General features: G+C 43.3%; 1 protein-coding gene across 1 annotated transcript in view; it reads left to right on the top strand.

Moving 5' to 3' along the window:
* Positions 1 to 18,719, top strand: part of LOC126191090 (UDP-glucosyltransferase 2-like) — a 110,606-nt gene that overhangs the window by 37,857 nt on the left and 54,030 nt on the right. The window contains exons 2-3 of the mRNA XM_049931817.1: positions 6,127 to 6,395; positions 11,652 to 11,903. Of these exons, the coding sequence (XP_049787774.1) occupies positions 6,150 to 6,395; positions 11,652 to 11,903 (498 nt within the window). The 5' untranslated portion in view covers positions 6,127 to 6,149. The remainder of the gene's footprint in view (positions 1 to 6,126; positions 6,396 to 11,651; positions 11,904 to 18,719) is intronic.

The following is an 18,719-nucleotide window of genomic DNA, read 5'->3' as shown; positions in this document are numbered from 1 at the left end:
CTCCTTTATTTGTTTCATTTGTCGCAGTAAAAATTCGTGAGTGATATCCCTGCAGGCGGCCGCGGATTTACATCGACTGGCGACAGCTGTTGTGTACCCCACGTGACTCTCCCCACTCTCCGCTCTGGTCCGGTAGTGGGGGTAGCGTGCTCGCGCTGCTCAGTGCTCGCGCCTTGCTGCTCACAGCTTGCTCCGCGAGCACATATGTTGTGAAGCCCTGGCTTAATGTATAGCGATCTACTGGGTAAGGATCTAATGGAGAACGCCGAAAGCTGTATGAGGTTGTTCGCCAATGATGGCGATGTATCTATATATGTCGCAACAACGCTACAAAATTATTACAACAAAACGTAGGGAAACCTGCACAGGATTGTCGCTTGGTGTAGGCTTAAACAGTTGACTCTCAACATAAGCAGGTGTAACAAATTGCGCATGAACAATAGATCTGTTTGGTTACACGATTCTACGATTGATGAAAAGCTACCTGAAACAGTCTCAAGTGTTAAACTGCGTAGTACGCACACGGTGAGATTAAGTACAATGACCCGAATAAAGCTAATTGTAGAAATATTAGATTCCCGAGTGAGATTGGTTCAAATGGCTCTGAGCACTATGGGACTTAACATCTGTGGTCAACAGTTCCCTAGAACTTAGAACTACTTAAACCTAACTAACCTAAGGACATCACACACATCCATGCCCGAGGCAGGATTCGAACCTGCGACCGTAGCAGTCGCGCGGTTCCGGACTGAGCGCCTAGATCCGAGTGAGATTCTTTGGGAGAATTCACAGGAACAGTTGTCCACGCATGAAGGACGACGCTTACGAAACCCTGAGAAAGTGGACTGTTGCTTCTCAGTCTGGAACCGAAAGGTGGCTTATCCAACGCCAGTAGCTCACGCTAAAAAATAGGCACGCGTGTTCCATCACGGCGTGATTTACTGTCAAAACTTCGAGAGCCTATTTCTATAGAGCATTATAGGTTTGAGTCGTGTCTGTTCTGTTGGACATGTCCAACAAAACATACACCGTGTCTAAGGGCGCAATCGCTGTTTCATGAAAAGTTTCAGTGCTGATGCACAACCGCCATCCGAACTCCTACGGGAATCAAATACCTGCAAGTAGGGATGGATGGCAGTTCTTTGCGCTACGGCAAGCGGGATGTTGGGAATTTAGGTCTAACGGAAAGCGTGTCCAGATACCCGAGATCACGTCTTAGCTTACTTTCAGTTACTTTTTTCTCACACTTTGTTAGTAAAGACATTTGCAAGCCTTGCTTAAGTGTAGTGGCTAATGTTGGTTCAACTGAAGTATGGTCTTCACGTTGTATTTATACTCGTACGAATAAAGATATTTCGTTTAACCTGCTTCCTCTTACACAAAAAACAGATGAGAGCCGCTCACATACTGGAAGGGGGAGGCATCTTGACCAGGCCTCGGGTTTCAGCCCCTGCCCTCCATGTCTCGACCAGCTCTAAGCTAAACGTGCTTTAGGTTATAATAAGTTAAAAAGTCGTTAGAGCACAAAAGGTGGTCAGAGAATCTGCTTGGTAAAAAAGTTAATAAAGAAGGGAAAAAAGACGGTTAAGGCAATCATTCTCCAGAAGCGGAGCACACACTTTCATCTCTCGCTATTGAGCTGCCACGATGACTACTGCGGCTGGAAATCATTATTTGCTTCAAATTTCTTTCCCATTCCGTTACCTTCCCATTCCTTTAACCCCACTAATTCATTCTATGGAGAAGTCAGCGAACACAGGAGGCATACACTCTTGGAGGGAATGACACATAGGAGGCAGAACAAATGTCCATGACTAACAGAGGTATGGAAGACCTCCCATTGTGAATGATGAGATGCTGCAAAAAATTGAGGAAACGGTTTGTGAAGACCGCCGATCGACAGTGGATGAAATGTCTGTGAAATTTATACAGTTCTCCAGAACTCGCTTATGCTAGAAACACAGTAACGCCGGGATACGAAAAACTGCAGAAGATAGATCCGAAAACAGATGACACAACAGCACAACAAAAATCGGGTCAATAGACGTCCGTGAGTTTCTTGAACTGGAAGGTGGGGTTTTTCTGAGCTCTATTGTGACTGGAGACGAAATGTAGGTGGTTCATTACTGAGTCAAAATAACAGTCGCCACAGTGGCGTCGCACCAATTCCCCATCTCCCAAAAAATTAAAAACCACAATGTTTAGGCAAAAAATTATGACTTCAGTGTTTTGGGGCCTAAAAGATACCATTTTGGTCGAATTTCTGCCTCATTGGGACACGATCAATGCACATCGATATTCTGAGACCCCACAAAGCTAAAAAAGGGCATTCAAAACAAAAGAAGGGGAATACTTGTTGCTCGTTGCCCGTATTCACATAGTCTTAACCACCAAGGCGCTCCTGGACTCATTTGGTTGGGATGTTTTGAACCACCCCCCGGTACTTCCTGACTTGCTATTTTCAGACTATCACCTTTTCACCTCCCTGAAGGCACACATTACTGGAATTAAATTTGCAACATACCAGCAGATCAGAAAGAGATTCTAAAGTGGGGGGGGGGGGATTTTGCAAGAGACCATAAAGAAGCTTGTGCACGGCTCACCACTTGCATCGAACTGGGTGACGATTATGTGGGAAAGTAGTCAACAAGTATATCAGCAATATCCCGTAATTTTTTCAAACACACTTTTTCTAAAAAATTATAAAAATCTAGTACAATTTCTTTATGACCATGCCTCGTATCATGAACTATAATCAGTTATGATATTCACTAAATCTGAGAACATAAATTTCTTCATAAAAACTCGTACACGGTGTTTCGAAATAATATGCTAGGGGCAAATAAGTTGTGAAAAAAGCTGAACGGTGATGAACAGCGCTTTCCAGAAATTACACCGCTTGTGATGGTTCAATCTTTATTTTAATATAACCAGTCGCAAGTCACCTTCGTCTCATCATTACATGGTACACAGTTCTTAGTGATTGTTTGTGCCATTGTGTGGTTATATGTGTAGCAAGGAGAGGAATATGTGCAAACATTGACAGGAACGAAGCACACGACTGTCGCACATGTGTTACATCAACGATGATTTCCATAGTACTAGATGGAGCTGTAGAAGGTAAAAGCTATAGGGGAAGACATTCTAATGTATGTAACAGCCAATTGGAGGACTTGGGGTGAAGCGCTACTCTGAGGTGAAGAGGTTGGTACACATGGGGAATTCGTGGCCAGACTTATCAAAAGAGTCAGAAGACTGATCACCCAAAAACAAAAAAAGTAAAAGGTAGAGGCTAAGAGTAGACACGGATGATCAATAAAAGCTTTTAAAAATGGAACAGAAGAGTCCCGGCAGCGTGCAGAGGGGCTGCAGATGAGAGAGGCAGCAAAAGGTGGAGGTTGGCAGTATCCCGTACACCGTGAAGTTGGCTGGTTTTGCAAATTTTTTAACAAGTAATTTTATTTTCTGTGTCAGTCATTTACCTCGAAATTTTTGACCCCGTGTGCACAGTAAATTAAATGATTTAATTTACTACCCATATAATTGTTTTCCACTTAGCTTGTCTTAATTTCATTATGTAAGCAGCCAGATGGACAGAATACTTGCGACTGTTTTCCATCGTCAGTATTTGTCAAGCAATAGGAGAGGTGTTGGCATAAAGTTTGTGATTGGCAGGTCTAGGGCCAAAGGATTAAATCCCAAACCAGTCCGCAGTCTCTTGCGCAGTGAAGCATGTGACATTGTGGTTTTTAATGGGTTATGCCGTAACACACTCTTATGGATTGCTTTAAAAATAATTGCCCTATATTTAGTATTTCTGTAGATAGCTAGTATTTCTTTAGATACAATAGGAAATAGAAAAGTGGTGTTTGTAAGAAGTGGTGAAGGTAATAACGCCATCTTGAAATTCTGTCACATTTATGACACGCAACGTACTATACATTAGTCAAAAATGAATAAACGTATAATTGTAACGAATAATGGAACTGATACATTCAACAATTACGGAAACAATGCAAAATTTAAGCATACAATGAACTTATAATTCAGTATCTGTGAAGTTCAACACAACAATATATTTGCACAATGTACCATGTTTTACATTTTGTGCACTGAATACCGTCATACTTGCTCCTTTTGTTCTACAAGTAGCCACCGCAGTCATCGAAGTACAGATCCTTACGACAGGACCTTGAGTGTTCTTTGATTGAGGTTCTTGTTCCCAAAATTTGCAAGACCTAGTGTTGATGCTGTTGATGAAACAATATTTAACGGATATCTGTTGAGAACTGTTGATCTGGACTACGGCCAAATTTCCTATCTGGCGTTTTCCCTTCATCCTTGTTCAACTATTGTCAAAGAATTCTCCATGGAATGTTGAATGTCCTTGAAGCCTGTGCTCGATTTTGAGGGGGTTTAGCCATATCGCCACCTAGATGTACTCTTATGCGTTACTTACATGTTTCTGCCACCATCGGAATATTTCCAAACTAGCCACTAAACAGTGCATGACGTTAAACCTGTACGGCATTATTACCTTCAGTTACCCTATACTTCAGTCGCCACTGTTTTTACGTTGAGCGCAAAGTGGCTGTTGTTAGCGGAAGAAGAAAACCCTTTCGATTAGGCTCCGGACAACCTCCCAGGCAAGTTCGTCGTTACCTCCTTGCCAGCAACGCATTACGACGGTCTCTTTTCTGCCAAGTGATGGAGACAATCATCGTTTCCGAATGTGGGCGCAGGATGTCGTTGCCCTGCCTTTGTTTACCTCCGCGATGTACGACAGCTGGCCGCTTTCTCGCAGCAGGAAGTGACCCCATCGCGGTTGTTCTTCCGGTCCGCGCAGCCCTCGCCCTTCCCTGGGAATAGACTTGGCCACTGTTTCTATGTTTCGATACAGTGTATCGATACCTGGAACTGTTTCAGTGTTTCGGAACGGCTATTGTTCACTGTTTCGAAACAGTGGTGTTTCATTCCGCCCTTGTCTCGGATCTCGAGCCAGACACAGAAACTGTATCGTTGTTTCAAAATAAGACTGTTTCAGTCCACCTGCGCCTGGAACGGACTAATTGTATCGAAACATTGATGTTTCATTCCGCTCTGTGTCGGACGAGATTCGGGCTCTGCACAGGTACTGAAACACAACATACCACTTCATGAAACACTTTCAAGAGTGTCGAAATCTTTTGACAAGCAATAGCATAAAGCTCAAGATATCCGAAAATAAAGCTTCGTTTCTAGCTGACTGTCCTATTCCGAAATGGCATAACATCTGCTTTATAAACACTAACCAAACAATAAAACAACACATACTATTCGCATTCAAAATAATAAATATGTGAAAATCATTCAGTTAAATTACACTTTTTTTATAACATACGCTTCTCTGTTCATGTACAGTAATCATATTAAGAAACGCAAGTAGGACTACAACATTTTAAATAAAAAAAGGCGTAGAGTGACAGTTATTAGACATGTATATAAATCTGATGTAGGTATAATTGCAAGCAATCTGTATGACATATCACTGATAGTGTAATGGTGAACGGGAAGCATCGTAAATTCATAGTAACGGTTCGAAACACCTTGAAACACAATTTTTTTCTGTTATATTTTGTTATTTATTCGAATTATTTGGCGTTATTTGTGAGTCTATAGTCACTGTGTCTATTATCCACAATGATTCCCTTTGTGTGCATGGAAATTAGCAGGATGGGTATATTAGCCGTACTAATGGAATGTGGGAATCCCAGTAGCATATCTGTTGTTTCTGCAGTTTGCTCCCACCTCCAGTTCCGTTCGTGGTGGTTCTTCTGTCTTCAGCTAAGGCTTTCCTCAGCCAATTGAAAAGTATGAAAGTCACATGACACAAAAGCAGCGCATTTGCTGCAGGAAATACGAAACTGCCAAGACGCCTAAGTGATAGTTTCATACTTTCTGCGATATGAATAGCGCTCTCGCACCTCATTTGTGTTTATATGGACGTACTTATACAGTAGATATTCAAGATAATAAAATGTGTAGGTTTATTAGATTACAAAAGAAACTGTTTCACTGTTTCGAAACACCGTATCGAAACATTACACTGTACTGTTTCATTTGCTTCGAAACATTTACGTGTTTCAGTTTGCCCATCTCTACCTGGGAACATGCGCACCCGCCCCCTGCTGCTGGTGGCCCTGTTGACCGCCGCCGGCGCGTCGCAGGCGGCCAACATCCTGTGCCTGGTCTACTTCGTGGCGCCCAGCCACTTCGTCATGTTCGAGCGGCTGTTCAAGGCTCTGGCGGCGCGCGGCCACAACGTCACCGTGGTCAGCCACTTCCCGCAGAAGACGCCCGTCGCCAACTACACCGACATCAGCATCCTCGGAAGCATTCCCTTCTTCGCAGACGAGGTGAGTGGGTGTCGAATTTACCTTCCGCTTTGCACAGACAACAAACTGTCATTGTTGTTGCTTTGTAGGAGTCTTATTTCTTTCACTTCAATACGTGATGCAATAGTTGGAATCTTTCCACACCAACAAATAATTCTCATTTTCATAGTCTTCTCCAAGTATATGCTGAATAGAATAGGAGAGAACTAATATCCGCAACCGACACTTTACCCAAATAATTCATTGAAACATACAACCCAGTACAATTTGTTTGTGTTATGGATTAGATGAGGCGTCCTTTTACTAACATGTACAGGGTGTTTCAAAAATGACCGGTAATTTGAAACGGCAATAAAAACTAAACGAGCAGCGATAGAAATACACCGTTTGTTGCAATATGCTTGGGACAACAGTACATTTTCAGGCAGACAAACTTTCGAAATTACAGTAGTTACAATTTTCAGCAACAGATGGCGCTGCGGTCTGGGAAACTCTATAGTACGATATTTTCCACATATCCACCATGCGTACCAATAATATGGCGTAGTCTCTGAATGAAATTACCCGAAACCTTTGACAACGTGTCTGGCGGAATGGCTTCACATGCAGATGAGATGTACTGCTTCAGCTGTTCTATTGTTTCTGGATTCTGGCGGTACACCTGGTCTTTCAAGTGTCCCCACAGAAAGAAGTCACAGGGGTTCATGTCTGGCGAATAGGGAGGCCAATCCACGCCGCCTCCTGTATGTTTCGGATAGCCCAAAGCAATCACACGATCATCGAAATATTCATTCAGGAAATTAAAGACGTCGGCCGTGCGATGTGGCCGGGCAGTTGTCTAAGGCAGTTTGTATCGCCACAAATTCACGAAGAATGTCCAGATAGCGTGATGCAGTAATCGTTTCGGATCTGAAAAATGGGCAAATGATTCCTTTGGAAGAAATGGCGGCCCAGACCAGTACTTATTGAGGATGCAGGGACGATGGGACTGCAACATGGGGCTTTTCGGTTCCCCATATGCACCAGTTTTGTTTATTGACGAAGCCGTCCAGGTAAAAATAAGCTTCGTCAGTAAACCAAATGCTGCCCACATGCATATCGCCGTCATCAATCCTGTGCACTATACCGTTAGCGAATGTCTCTCGTGCAGCAATGGTAGCGGCGCTGAGGGGTTGCCGCGTTTGAATTTTGTATTGATAGAGGTGTAAACTCTGGCGCATGAGACGATACGTGGACGTTGGCGTCATTTGGACCGCAGCTGCAACACGCCGAACGGGAACCCGAGGCCGCTGTCGGATCACCTGCTGCACTAGCTGCGCGTTGCCCTCTGTGGTTGCCGTACGCGGTCGCCCTACCTTTCCAGCATGTTCATCCGTCACGTTCCCAGTCCGTTGAAATTTTTCAAACAGATCCTTTATTGTATCGCTTTTCGGTCTTTTGGTTACATTAAACCTCCGTTGAAAACTTCGTCTTGTTGCAACAACACTGTGTTCTAGGCGGTGGAATTCCAACACCAGAAAAATCCTCTGTTCTAAGGAATAAACCATGTTGTCTACAGCACACTTGCACGTTGTGAACAGCACACGCTTACAGCAGAGAGACGACGTACAGAATGGCGCACCCACAGACTGCGTTGTCTTCTATATCTTTCACATCACTTGCAGCGCCATCTGTTGTTGAAAATTGTAACTACTGTAATTTCGAAAGTTTGTCCGCCTGAAAATGTACTGTTGTCCCAAGCATATCGCAACAAACGGTGTATTTCTATCGCTGCTCGTTTAGTTTTTATTGCCGTTTCAAATATACCGGTCATTTTTGAAACACCCTGTACATGTGTGTGATGTGGTAACCATATTGCCATGCCTGACTGGGCCACTCCTTTTAATTGTCATTCAGTAACACGTTTACGTTGTGCAGCACTATCATTTCCATTAATTAATATGCTTGAGCATATCGGTTGTTTGCCTTCACTCATGGCCACTATAGCATGTAGGGGTACACTAAACAGCGCAACCGACACCCCATACATGATACAGAAGGTCATCCTGAAATTTTATTATTTTTCTATTAATATTAGCAAGTCAGTGTATCAGGCTGGCTGTTGGAAATCTTTCACTTGGGTTCCACTTCGACTACTTGCGCGTCTCTAACCTACCCCAGAAATCCTACTGGGCAACTTACGGTGGAAACCGAACTACATGCCGTTCCAGGTGAATAGTCACATCATTAGGAGCTTAAGGCCACAGGAGCAATGAGGTGGCTCCTGCAGTGTCTTCGATGGGAAGTGTTTCGTCACCTACCATACAGCCCAGACTTGGCTCCCTCGGAGTTCCGTCTCAGCTCACATGAAGCGATGGATATGGAGTCAACACATTGCCAAAGAAAACAAGATGCAGATCAACGCAGAAAATTGGTAGTTAGTACAGGCGGCTATCTTCTGTGACGAGGTTATTGGAAAGTTGGTACAATGCTACAACAAATGTCTCAGTCAGAGCGGCGACTGTGTGAAAAAGTAGTTGGAAGGTGTAACTAAATCTTACAAATAAAACATTTTTGATTTTCGCTGTGATTTCCATTTCCCGACCAATTGGACCTTACTTTCCGAACAACCCTCATAACTTGTCGTCATCTGTGGCTTTTAATGTGAGACATTCGCAAGATGCCTTTGATCCAAATCATGTAAAATTGTTATGTTCGTGTAATAAAAAAGCAATGACATTGTCTGCTCTTTCATTGTCCTCCGCTAAATAACAGCAGCAGGTAATATGAGGACAATGAAAGATCAGACAATGTCAATGTGTCTCTGAAATGATTACGAGTCTTTTTATGACAGGATTTGAGAGGATGAACAGTTGTATGAGCAAATTCTACTGGCACACCAGTATGAAGTGCTAAATTGCACAGACATTTTTACTTCCTTCCCAGTCGACTCCTTAGCCCTCAGTTCACCTAAAACTGATATGCTACCTGCCATAGTGTGGGGACCAGGCCTCAGTGTTACTGGCGGTCAGAGCCCGCCTGCCCAGAATCAGTTCCCAAGCAAAACTGGACGTGCCAGTCGCTTCACGGGTGGTGCAGTCTGTAGTAGCCTAACGAGACTAATTGCGTGCTAGAAACGTCCTAGGGCGATTTTACCAGTTGTGAAATGGAAACCACAGAGCAATGTTTTATTTACAGCATTTAGCTACCCTTTCCAGCTGCTTGTCTACATACTTGCTTCGACTTAGACACCTGTCATAGCTCGGTACCAACTTTCCAGTTCCCTGATCATAGAAAGCAGTCGCATGTGCTTTCTGCCAAATTCTTATGCTGATCTGCAGCTGTGCCAAAATGCTGTCACGGCCAGCGCCTTGTGTGAGCAAGAGATGAAAATCAAAGGGAGCCAAGTCCGGGCTATGTGGTGGGTGATCAAACACTTCCCATCGGAAACGCTGCAGAACCTTCGTTGTTGCCCCTGCACTGAGCGTCCGATCACTGTCACAGAGGAGGAAATGTGTGACAGTTACGTTATGTGGGCTGCCTGAAATCAGGCGAAACCCCTCAGCAGGCACATTACGGTCGCCAGGCGACAATACTGCTCAAAGCATCTTTAAGCGATCACAGTGCACTCGGAAGTGGCAAGTGCGACGTGACGCGATCGACGGGCATGCTAAACACATTGCCCGACACATTGAAACGTCCCCTTAGAAAAATTTATACATGACTGTGCTTAAACTGACACACAATATTTTTAGCGCAACGCAATCTGACTTTCAGAAATTCGTACAAAGGAATGGCCCTGATTAACATTAACCTGTACCTTTCACAAATCACTTACCTCATAAAAATCTTCGTTACTCGAACTACTGCAATGCAGCGAGCGCCACTACTGCCAGCTAAATAAAAGATTCAAACTACGGAAGGCACTAACTACTAGTAGGCATAGTTAGCAAATGAAAGATTTTAATAGAGAACAAACAATGTATTTACCTTAATATTCATAATTGACATCCAGTCTTACAAATTTCAAAATTCCGCCATCTCTCTCCCCACATCCACCACTGCTGGCGGCTCACCTCCAACTGCGCAACGCTACGCGCTGTTCACATCCAGCTGCCGCTGCCAAACACTACAATGGCAGACAACAATGCAAACTGGCCACAGACTGCACACAGCACAGCCAGTGATTTTCGAACAGAGCGCTACGTAACGTTGCCAATAAGAAAACATAAACAGCCTACTTACATAGTGATGACCTACCTACCAATCTTCTTCAAAACGTCGAATGACTCTGCTGTGGGTTTGCTCTGTTGTGGCCCATTACCTGTCAGCATGTCAAGAGTCAGCACTGTCTTTCCGTTCGAAGGACAACACTACTTCTTCAAGACTGCATGGAAAACTACTTCCGTGTGCATTGTCTTTTACTGCTCAGACTTTGAGAAAAACACTGCAATTTTACTGTAATGAACAATCTGGACTGTGTTTATGGACTGTGAGAAAATTTTAGCTTTTGACCAACATTGTATCAATAAGTGTGTGCATTTGATATCTTTGTTATTGTAATTATGAAAAATTTTTCCAAATCATTACTGGCCACTGCCCAAAACAATTTGTAAAATTTTTTGTGGGGAGCATGGGGGCTATGTAAGTAGGCTGTTTAGGTTTTCTTATTGGCAACGTTACGTAGAGCTCTGTATGAAAATCGCTGGCTGTGCTGTGTGCAGTCTGTGGCTAGTTTGCATTGTTGTCTGCCATTGTAGTGTTGGGCAGCGGCAGCTGGATGTGAACAGCGCGTAGCGTTGCGCAGTTGGAGGTGAGCCGCCAGCAGTGGTGGATGTGAGGAGAGAGATGGCGGAGTTTTGAAATTTGTAAGACTGGATGTCAATTATGAATATTAAGGTAAATATATTGTTTGTTCTCTATTAAAATCTTTCATTTGCTAACTATGCCTACTAGTAGTTAGTGCCTTCCGTAGTTTGAATATTTTATTTAGCTGGCAGTAGTGGCGCTCGCTGCATTGCAGTAGTTCGAGTAACGAAGATTTTTGTGAGGTAAGTGATTTGTGAAAGGTACAGGTTAATGTTAATCAGGGCCATTCCTTTGTACGAATTTCTGAAAGTCAGATTGCGTTGCCCTAAAAATATTTTGTGTCAGTTTAAGCACAGTCATGTATAAATTTGTTCAAAGGGGACGTTTCAACATCTGCCCCAAACTTCATCACATTTTCACTGTAGCTTTAATTTCGTGACCAAACGGTGGTAGAAGTGACAGTTGTCTGCGTGCGTCCCGTTGCGGCAGGTGACGATGGACCTGGTGGGTGAGTACCAGTCTCTGTCGCTGGTCCTCCTCAACTGGCAGGAGAACAGCGACTTCTGCTCGCGCGTGCTGGCGCTGCCGCAGCTGCGCGCCCTGCGGGACACACCCGCTCACTACGACCTGGTCATCGCCGAGGTCTTCCACGGCGACTGCCTCGTGCCCTTCGCCCACGTGTTCCAAGCACCGCTCGTCGGCATCGTCTCCAGCGTCGCCTTCCCCTGGGTCTACGACAGGGTGAGTCGCTGCGTCGCCTGCTGACTGCCGAGCGTGGGTTCACGTCATCGGTTTACATAGTTTCCTGGTGTCAGGGAAGCGATCTTAAAGGCCCTACACAAGACACACGGACCAACCGACCGACCTACCGACCGACAAACTGGACGTATCCACGAGTTTTGACCGACCGACCGACCGACGAGCTTTCCTTGTCAGGATGTCGGGGATAGGTAGCTCCCTCCCACCCAAAGACCTTGTAAAAAATAACGAGACTCACTGATGGCGCAGCTGTCGCGAGATAATTTGAACCTTCGGCTGGACGCCATTATAGTGGTTGTAGTCTGATGTGTTGTGTAGTACTGTTGTTTATGAAGACCCTGATTCAACGTTGTGTATTTGTTGGGACGTACATACAGTATTTGTTACTCGTAATTCTACTGTCTGTACATTCCAATCAAAAGAAATACAATGGTGAAGAGTCGTGCAGCGATTAACTGTACAAATAAATTCGAGAAAGGAACGAATATTACATTTCACAGGTAAGTGAATATTTTAAGTTGTTTTGTATGTCACTGCACTTGCTTAATAAATGTTTTTGTAACACGGTATTAGTATAATGTCTGTGCATCTATTTGCAGGTTTCCTTTCTCAAAACCATAGCTGTTACAAAAATGGTTACACGCTGTCAGGAGGCAACATTTCCGACCGACAGAATACCATTTTATATGTTCTGATCATTTTGAAGAAAGTTGGCTGATCTGTAGAGTTTTCATGGTCTAGGTTAGGTTGAAACTTGATAATTTGGTCGTGAGTTGCCAAAGCACTATGCCATATATAACGTACTTCTCGTCATAAAATCTAAAGCAAGGTAGAGTCAGAAAATATCTATTAATATAGTGGCCAAATCTTCGAGTATTTTGATGCATTTTGCGTACATCTATCGTAAATGAACTACGAAAAATGCTAGGGGTCCAGTACGTAACTTTTAGCTACGGCAGATTCCATGTAGTACGCAAGATAAATTCATAAACAGTGACTAGTTGCTGTTTGTTCATAAATTAAAAAAGTATGTTGTAGTAACGTATTTAAATGAGGCATTATGTTTGTGACCTAACTCAAGGGAAGGCATTTTATAACCAAAAGCGATGTATAAACATTCAAACTTCGCGCGTCAGTTTACCACTCTAATGGCAGCCGCCCAGCTATTCTATTTGTCCGCTCTTCACAGTCGACCACTCGTGCGGTTGTGGGGGCCTGCTCCCACCAGATCCCCTACCACCACTTCACCCAACAAATCGTGCCGCGTGTAGCGTTGTCGTGCCAATCTCCCAAATAGGGTTCGTCTTCTGACAAGGGAACCTCCCCACCGCACCCCCCTCAGATTTAGTTATAAGTTAGCACAGTGGATAGGCCTTGAAAAACTGAACACAGATCAATCGAGAAAACAGGAAGAACTTGTGTGGAACTATGAAAAAAATAAGCAAAATATACAAACTGAGTAGTCCATGCGCAAGATAGCCAACATCAAGGAAAGCGCGAGCGAGGAGCGATGTGGTCCCGTGGTTAGCATGAGCAGCGGTGGAAGGAGAAGTCCTTGGTTCAAGTCTTCCCTCGCGTGAAATGTTTAATTTTTTATTTTCAGACAGTTCATTTGTTGCATTTTATGTGATAAACTCTTATGTTTTCATCACTTTTGATGTGATTATCACATCCACAAGAAAACCTAAATCGGGCAAGGTAGAAGAATCTTTTTACCCATTCACCCAGTGTACAAGTTAGGTGGGTCGACAGCATATTCCTGTCATGAGACGCACATGCCGTATAGAATATATCAGACGCGTTTTCCTGTGGAGGAATCGGTTGACCTATGACCTTGCGATCAAATGTTTTCGGTTCTCATTGGAGAGGCACGTCCTTTCGCCTACTAATGGCACAGTTTTGCGGTGCGGTCGCAAAAGACACACACTAAACTTATTACAGTGAACAGAGACGTCAATGAACGAACGGACAGATCATAATTTTGCGAAAATAAAGAAAGTAAACTTTTCACTCGAGGGAAGACTTGAACCAAGGACCTCGCGTTCCACATCTGCTCACGCTAACCACGGGACCACGGCGCTCCTGAGTTCACAGTCTCCTTGAAATTGCCTATCTCGCGCATGGACTACTCAGTTTGTATATTTTGTTTATTATTTTCTTCATAGTTCCACTCAACTTCTTCCTGTTTTCTCGATTGATCTGTGTTCAGTTTTTCGAGGGCTATCCACTGTGCCACGTTATAACTAAATCTGAGGGGGGTGCGATGGGGAGGTTCCCTTGTGAGACAGCGCGCAGGATTCAGTGCTCCTTAACAGAGTGCGAGTCAGACGAAACTTTGACAGAGGTTCCAAAGAAATTCAAAGACTGAAGATGTTCGTGGGTCACGTCATGCGAGGAGTATAGCAATAGCGATGCAAGAAATGAATCTATAATGGTTTTTGTGGCACATCAAGTGAAAGAAATGAACTGAAATTCTTCAACCCTCAGTATTTCAATTTTTAGCTGTTATTTTCCATACTTATCGGAAATACGAGGGTTGGAACTTTAGTAGTGGCAACTATTTATTTTCAGCTCGTACAAAATAGATAAGTGTTTCAAAGTTTTACTCATATTCAAAGTAGTCACCAGCATTGTGTATAACCCGTTGCCAGCAATGTGGAAGTCGTAGGATACTTTTAGCAGTGACAGTTGTGTTGACAGTTCGAGCGGCGCGGTCTATTGCCCGACGAATTTGTAGCAGCTCTGAAACGAATGCTGTGAAGTGCTTCCTTTAGTTTAGAAATCGAGTTGAACTTACGAGGGCTGAAGTCAGGGAGTGCAGTAGGTGGTATAGCACTTAGCAGCCCCATCAGTCAAACAAATCAGTAACATTACCAAATATGCACCAACCAGTCGCAAAAACATAAAGTCTTTATGTTTGACCTCTGCTTAAGATAGTATTACTACTCAGGGCACGTATTGCTTGAAAGCACCAATGATGGCTGTTAATCAGTTGAAATCGATTTGCAGAAGTGAATAAATAAAACACGATTTTGCGACTAGTTGCCGCATAATTAGCAATTTTATGGTTTACGGTCGCTGCACGACTTGGGAACCACATGGAGTCCATCATTCCTAAATCAGTAACAGCTTGCACTGTACGTGCCTGAGCACTGTTCTGCAAAATGATGGTCAGGTCCTGCAGAAAGCGTCATCACTTTTATCCCTATGCTGTTCATTTTTGGAACACAATCTACGACCAGAAGTGATGACACATTCTGCAGGACCTGACCATCATTTTGCAGGACAATGCTCAAGCACGTACTGATTTGTTTGACTGATATGGCGCTCTTAAGTGCTACAGATGACATCTGCAGACTGCACTCCTTATGTGCTGAAATCCACGGGTGTGCAGAACTTAAGGACGAAAGTAGCTTTCGCATGATGTGTCACTGCCAAGCAGCGCAACGCGATGAAAATTGGACCATACATAGCAAGAACGGCTACAGCATAATACAGAAGGTAACTGAAAGGAATCCTCAACAGAAATGACCCTTTTATTCAAGGTATTTATTTTGACAATCTTGACTGGAATATTCTCTTTCAAATTCTGAAGGTGGCAGGGGTAAAATACAGGAAGCGAAAGGCTATATACAATTTGTACAGAAAGCAGGTGGCAGTTATAAGAGTCGAGGGGTATGAAAGGGAAGCAGTGGTTGGGAAGGGAGTGAGACAGAGTTGTAGCCTATCCCCGATGTTATTCAATCTGTATATTGAGCAAGCAGTAAAGGAAACAAAAGAAAAGTTCGGAGTAGGTATTAAAATCCACGGAGAAGAAATAAAAACTCTGAGATTCGCCGATGACATTGTAATTCTGTCAGAGACAGCAAAGGACTTGGAAGAGCAGTTGAAAGGAATGGACAGTGTCTTGAAAGGAGGATATAAGATGAACATCAACAAAAGCAAAACGAGGATAATGGAATGTAGTCCAATTTAGTCGGGTGATGCTGAGGGAATTAGATTAGGAAATGAGACACTTAAAGTAGTAAAGGAGTTTTGCTATTTGGGGAGCAAAATAACTGATGATGGTCGAAGTAGAGAGGATATAAAATGTAGACTGGCAATGGCAAGGAAAGCGTTTCTGAAGAAGAGAAATTTGTTAACATCGAGTATATATTTAAGTGCCAGGAAGTCGTTTCTGAAAGTATTTGTATGGAGTGTAGCCATGTATGCAAGTGAAACATCGACGATAAATAGTTTAGACAAGAAGAGAATAGAAGCTTTCGAAATGTGGTGCTACAGAAGAATGCTGAAGATTAGATGGGTAGATCACATAACTAACGAGGAGGTACCGAATAGAATTGGGGAGAAGAGGAGCTTGTGGCACAACTTGACTAGAAGAAGGGATCGGTTGGTAGCACATGTTCTGAGACATCGAGGGATCACCAATTTAGTATTGGAGGGCAGCGTGGAGGGTAAAAATCGAAGAGGGAGACCAAGAGATGAATACACTAAGCAGATTCAGAGGGACTTAGGCTGCAGTAGGTACTGGGAGATGAAGAAGCTTGCACAGGATAGAGTAGCATGGAGAGCTGCATCAAACCAGTCTCAGGACTGAAGACAACAACAACAACAATTATACTGAAGTCACAGTGTTCTACGATTTTTCCTTGAACATTACAAAACGCAGGACAAGGTGGTAAATAGGGTGTGTGATCCCACGGACGGCAAAACCGGCTCTGCAACGTGGTCCCACGCTGGCCACGAGGTTGATCAAGACTGGTTGGGTCAGGGTGTTCCATTCCTCCACCAGTTTGGTTGATAACTGCTGGATGGTTGTTGGTGCACGTGGACGTGCAGCAGTACGCCTGTCCAGCGCATCCGACACGTGCGCGATGGGATAAAAAACGGAGGAACGGACACGGCTGTCCATTCGGCAAATATCCTCGCATTCCAACAGCTCCTTCACCTGCGCTGTTAGCTGCGTTCGTCCATTGTTATCCATAAAAAGTGAGGGTCGAATGCACCCCTGGAAAGACGCACATGCAGAAGGAGTTCGATATCACAGTTACTCTTACCTGCGAATGTATCGTGTTCAAAGATTTGAAGGTCGGTACGCCCATGCAACATTACACCTCACCGCACCGTAACACCTGGACCAGAAAAATGATCGTGTTGCTGGGTGCATTACGTATTCCTACCTCTCGCCGTATGGGAGTAAGGCGCGCCACCTCCAAATCTTTGTACAGCGTACAGTCGCCGATCCACGTTATTCTAACACTGTGATCCTTCTCCACGTGCGTCTTTCCAGAGGTGCATCAGTCGCTGATCTCTTTTTTATCGATGACAATGAGCGACCCCATCGAACAATGTAGGTGGAGGAGAGGATATTCGGCGAGTGGACTGGCCTAGCCGTTCCACCGACTTAACCTCATCGAGCGCAAGTAAGATGCATTAGGGAGATTTATTTATGGCCAAGTTATAGACTTGTTACCTGAGGTTGTAAAACAGGTCGTAATCTTACAGTTTTCTTTTCTAATCTTTTTTGTAGTTTTCTTTTGCTTTGTTTTTATGTGCAACATTTTACAAAGAATAATGATTTTCAAAATAACAATAATTTAAGTTTGAAATATAAAATTCTGCTGTTTTAAGAAGAATAGAAGAAAAGGAAGTAGACAACATTCCATTAGAACTACTGACAGCCTTGGGAGAGCCAGTCCTGACAAAACTCTACCATGTGGTGAGCAACATGTATGAGACAGGCGAAATTCACTCAGACTTCAAGAAGAATACAATAATTCCAATCCGAAAGAAAGCAGGTGTTGACAGATGTGAAAATTACCGAACTATGAGTTTAATACGTCACAGGCGCAAAATACTAACGCGAATTCTTTACAGACGAATGGAAAAACTGGTAGAAGCGTCCTCGGGGATAATCAGTTTGGATTCCGTAGAAATGTTGGAACACGTGAGACAATACTGACCCTACGATTTATCTTAGACGAAAGATAGTAAGCTGTTGTGGAAAGCCCATGTTCAGGATCTTGTTCAGAAACTAAATGCTGCTTTATTTACCATTAGAACAGTATCTGAAATAAGTGACACTTCAACAACGAAAAGTAGTCTACTTCGCATATTTCCATACGCTTATGTCGTATGGTATTATTTTTTGGGGTAATTCTTCTGATTCAAAAAGGGTATTTTTGGCTCAAAAACGGGCTGTTCGAGCTATATGTGGTGTAAGTTCGAGAACCTCTTGTCGACCTCTATTCAATAGTCTGGGAATTCTGACATTGCCCCCACAGTATATATTTTCTTGAATGTCGTTTGTTGTCAGCAATATTAGCCTATTCCCAAGAGTTAGCAGCTTTCACTCAGTTAATACTAGGCAGAAATCCAATCTGCATGTGGAATGCACTTCCTTGACTCTTGTGCAGAAAGGAGTGCAGTATTCTGCTGCATCCATTTTCAATAAGCTACCACAAGAACTCAAAAATCTTAGCAGTACCCCAAACTCTATCAAGTCTAAACTGAAGAGTTTCCTCATGGCTCACTCCTTCTATTTTGTCGAGGAGCTCCTGGAAGAGCTAAAAAATTAAGCAAATTCCAGTGTTACATTGTTGATTTTCTTTATTTAAATTTACGCCTTGTCACCTGAATATGTTTTTTTATATTTCATTTTATCTGTTTCTAATATTGTGTTATAATTTCATGTATTGACTCGTTCCATGACCATGGAGACTTCTCCTTAATTTGGTCCCACGGAACAATAAATAAATACATAAAATAAATAAAAGAAAGATTAAGGAAAGGCAAAAC

Source organism: Schistocerca cancellata, chromosome 6, assembly GCF_023864275.1.
Source record: "Schistocerca cancellata isolate TAMUIC-IGC-003103 chromosome 6, iqSchCanc2.1, whole genome shotgun sequence".
Lineage (NCBI taxonomy): Eukaryota > Metazoa > Arthropoda > Insecta > Orthoptera > Acrididae > Schistocerca > Schistocerca cancellata.
Note: the sequence above shows the minus strand (reverse complement) of the source record. Positions and strands in the feature narration are given on the sequence as shown.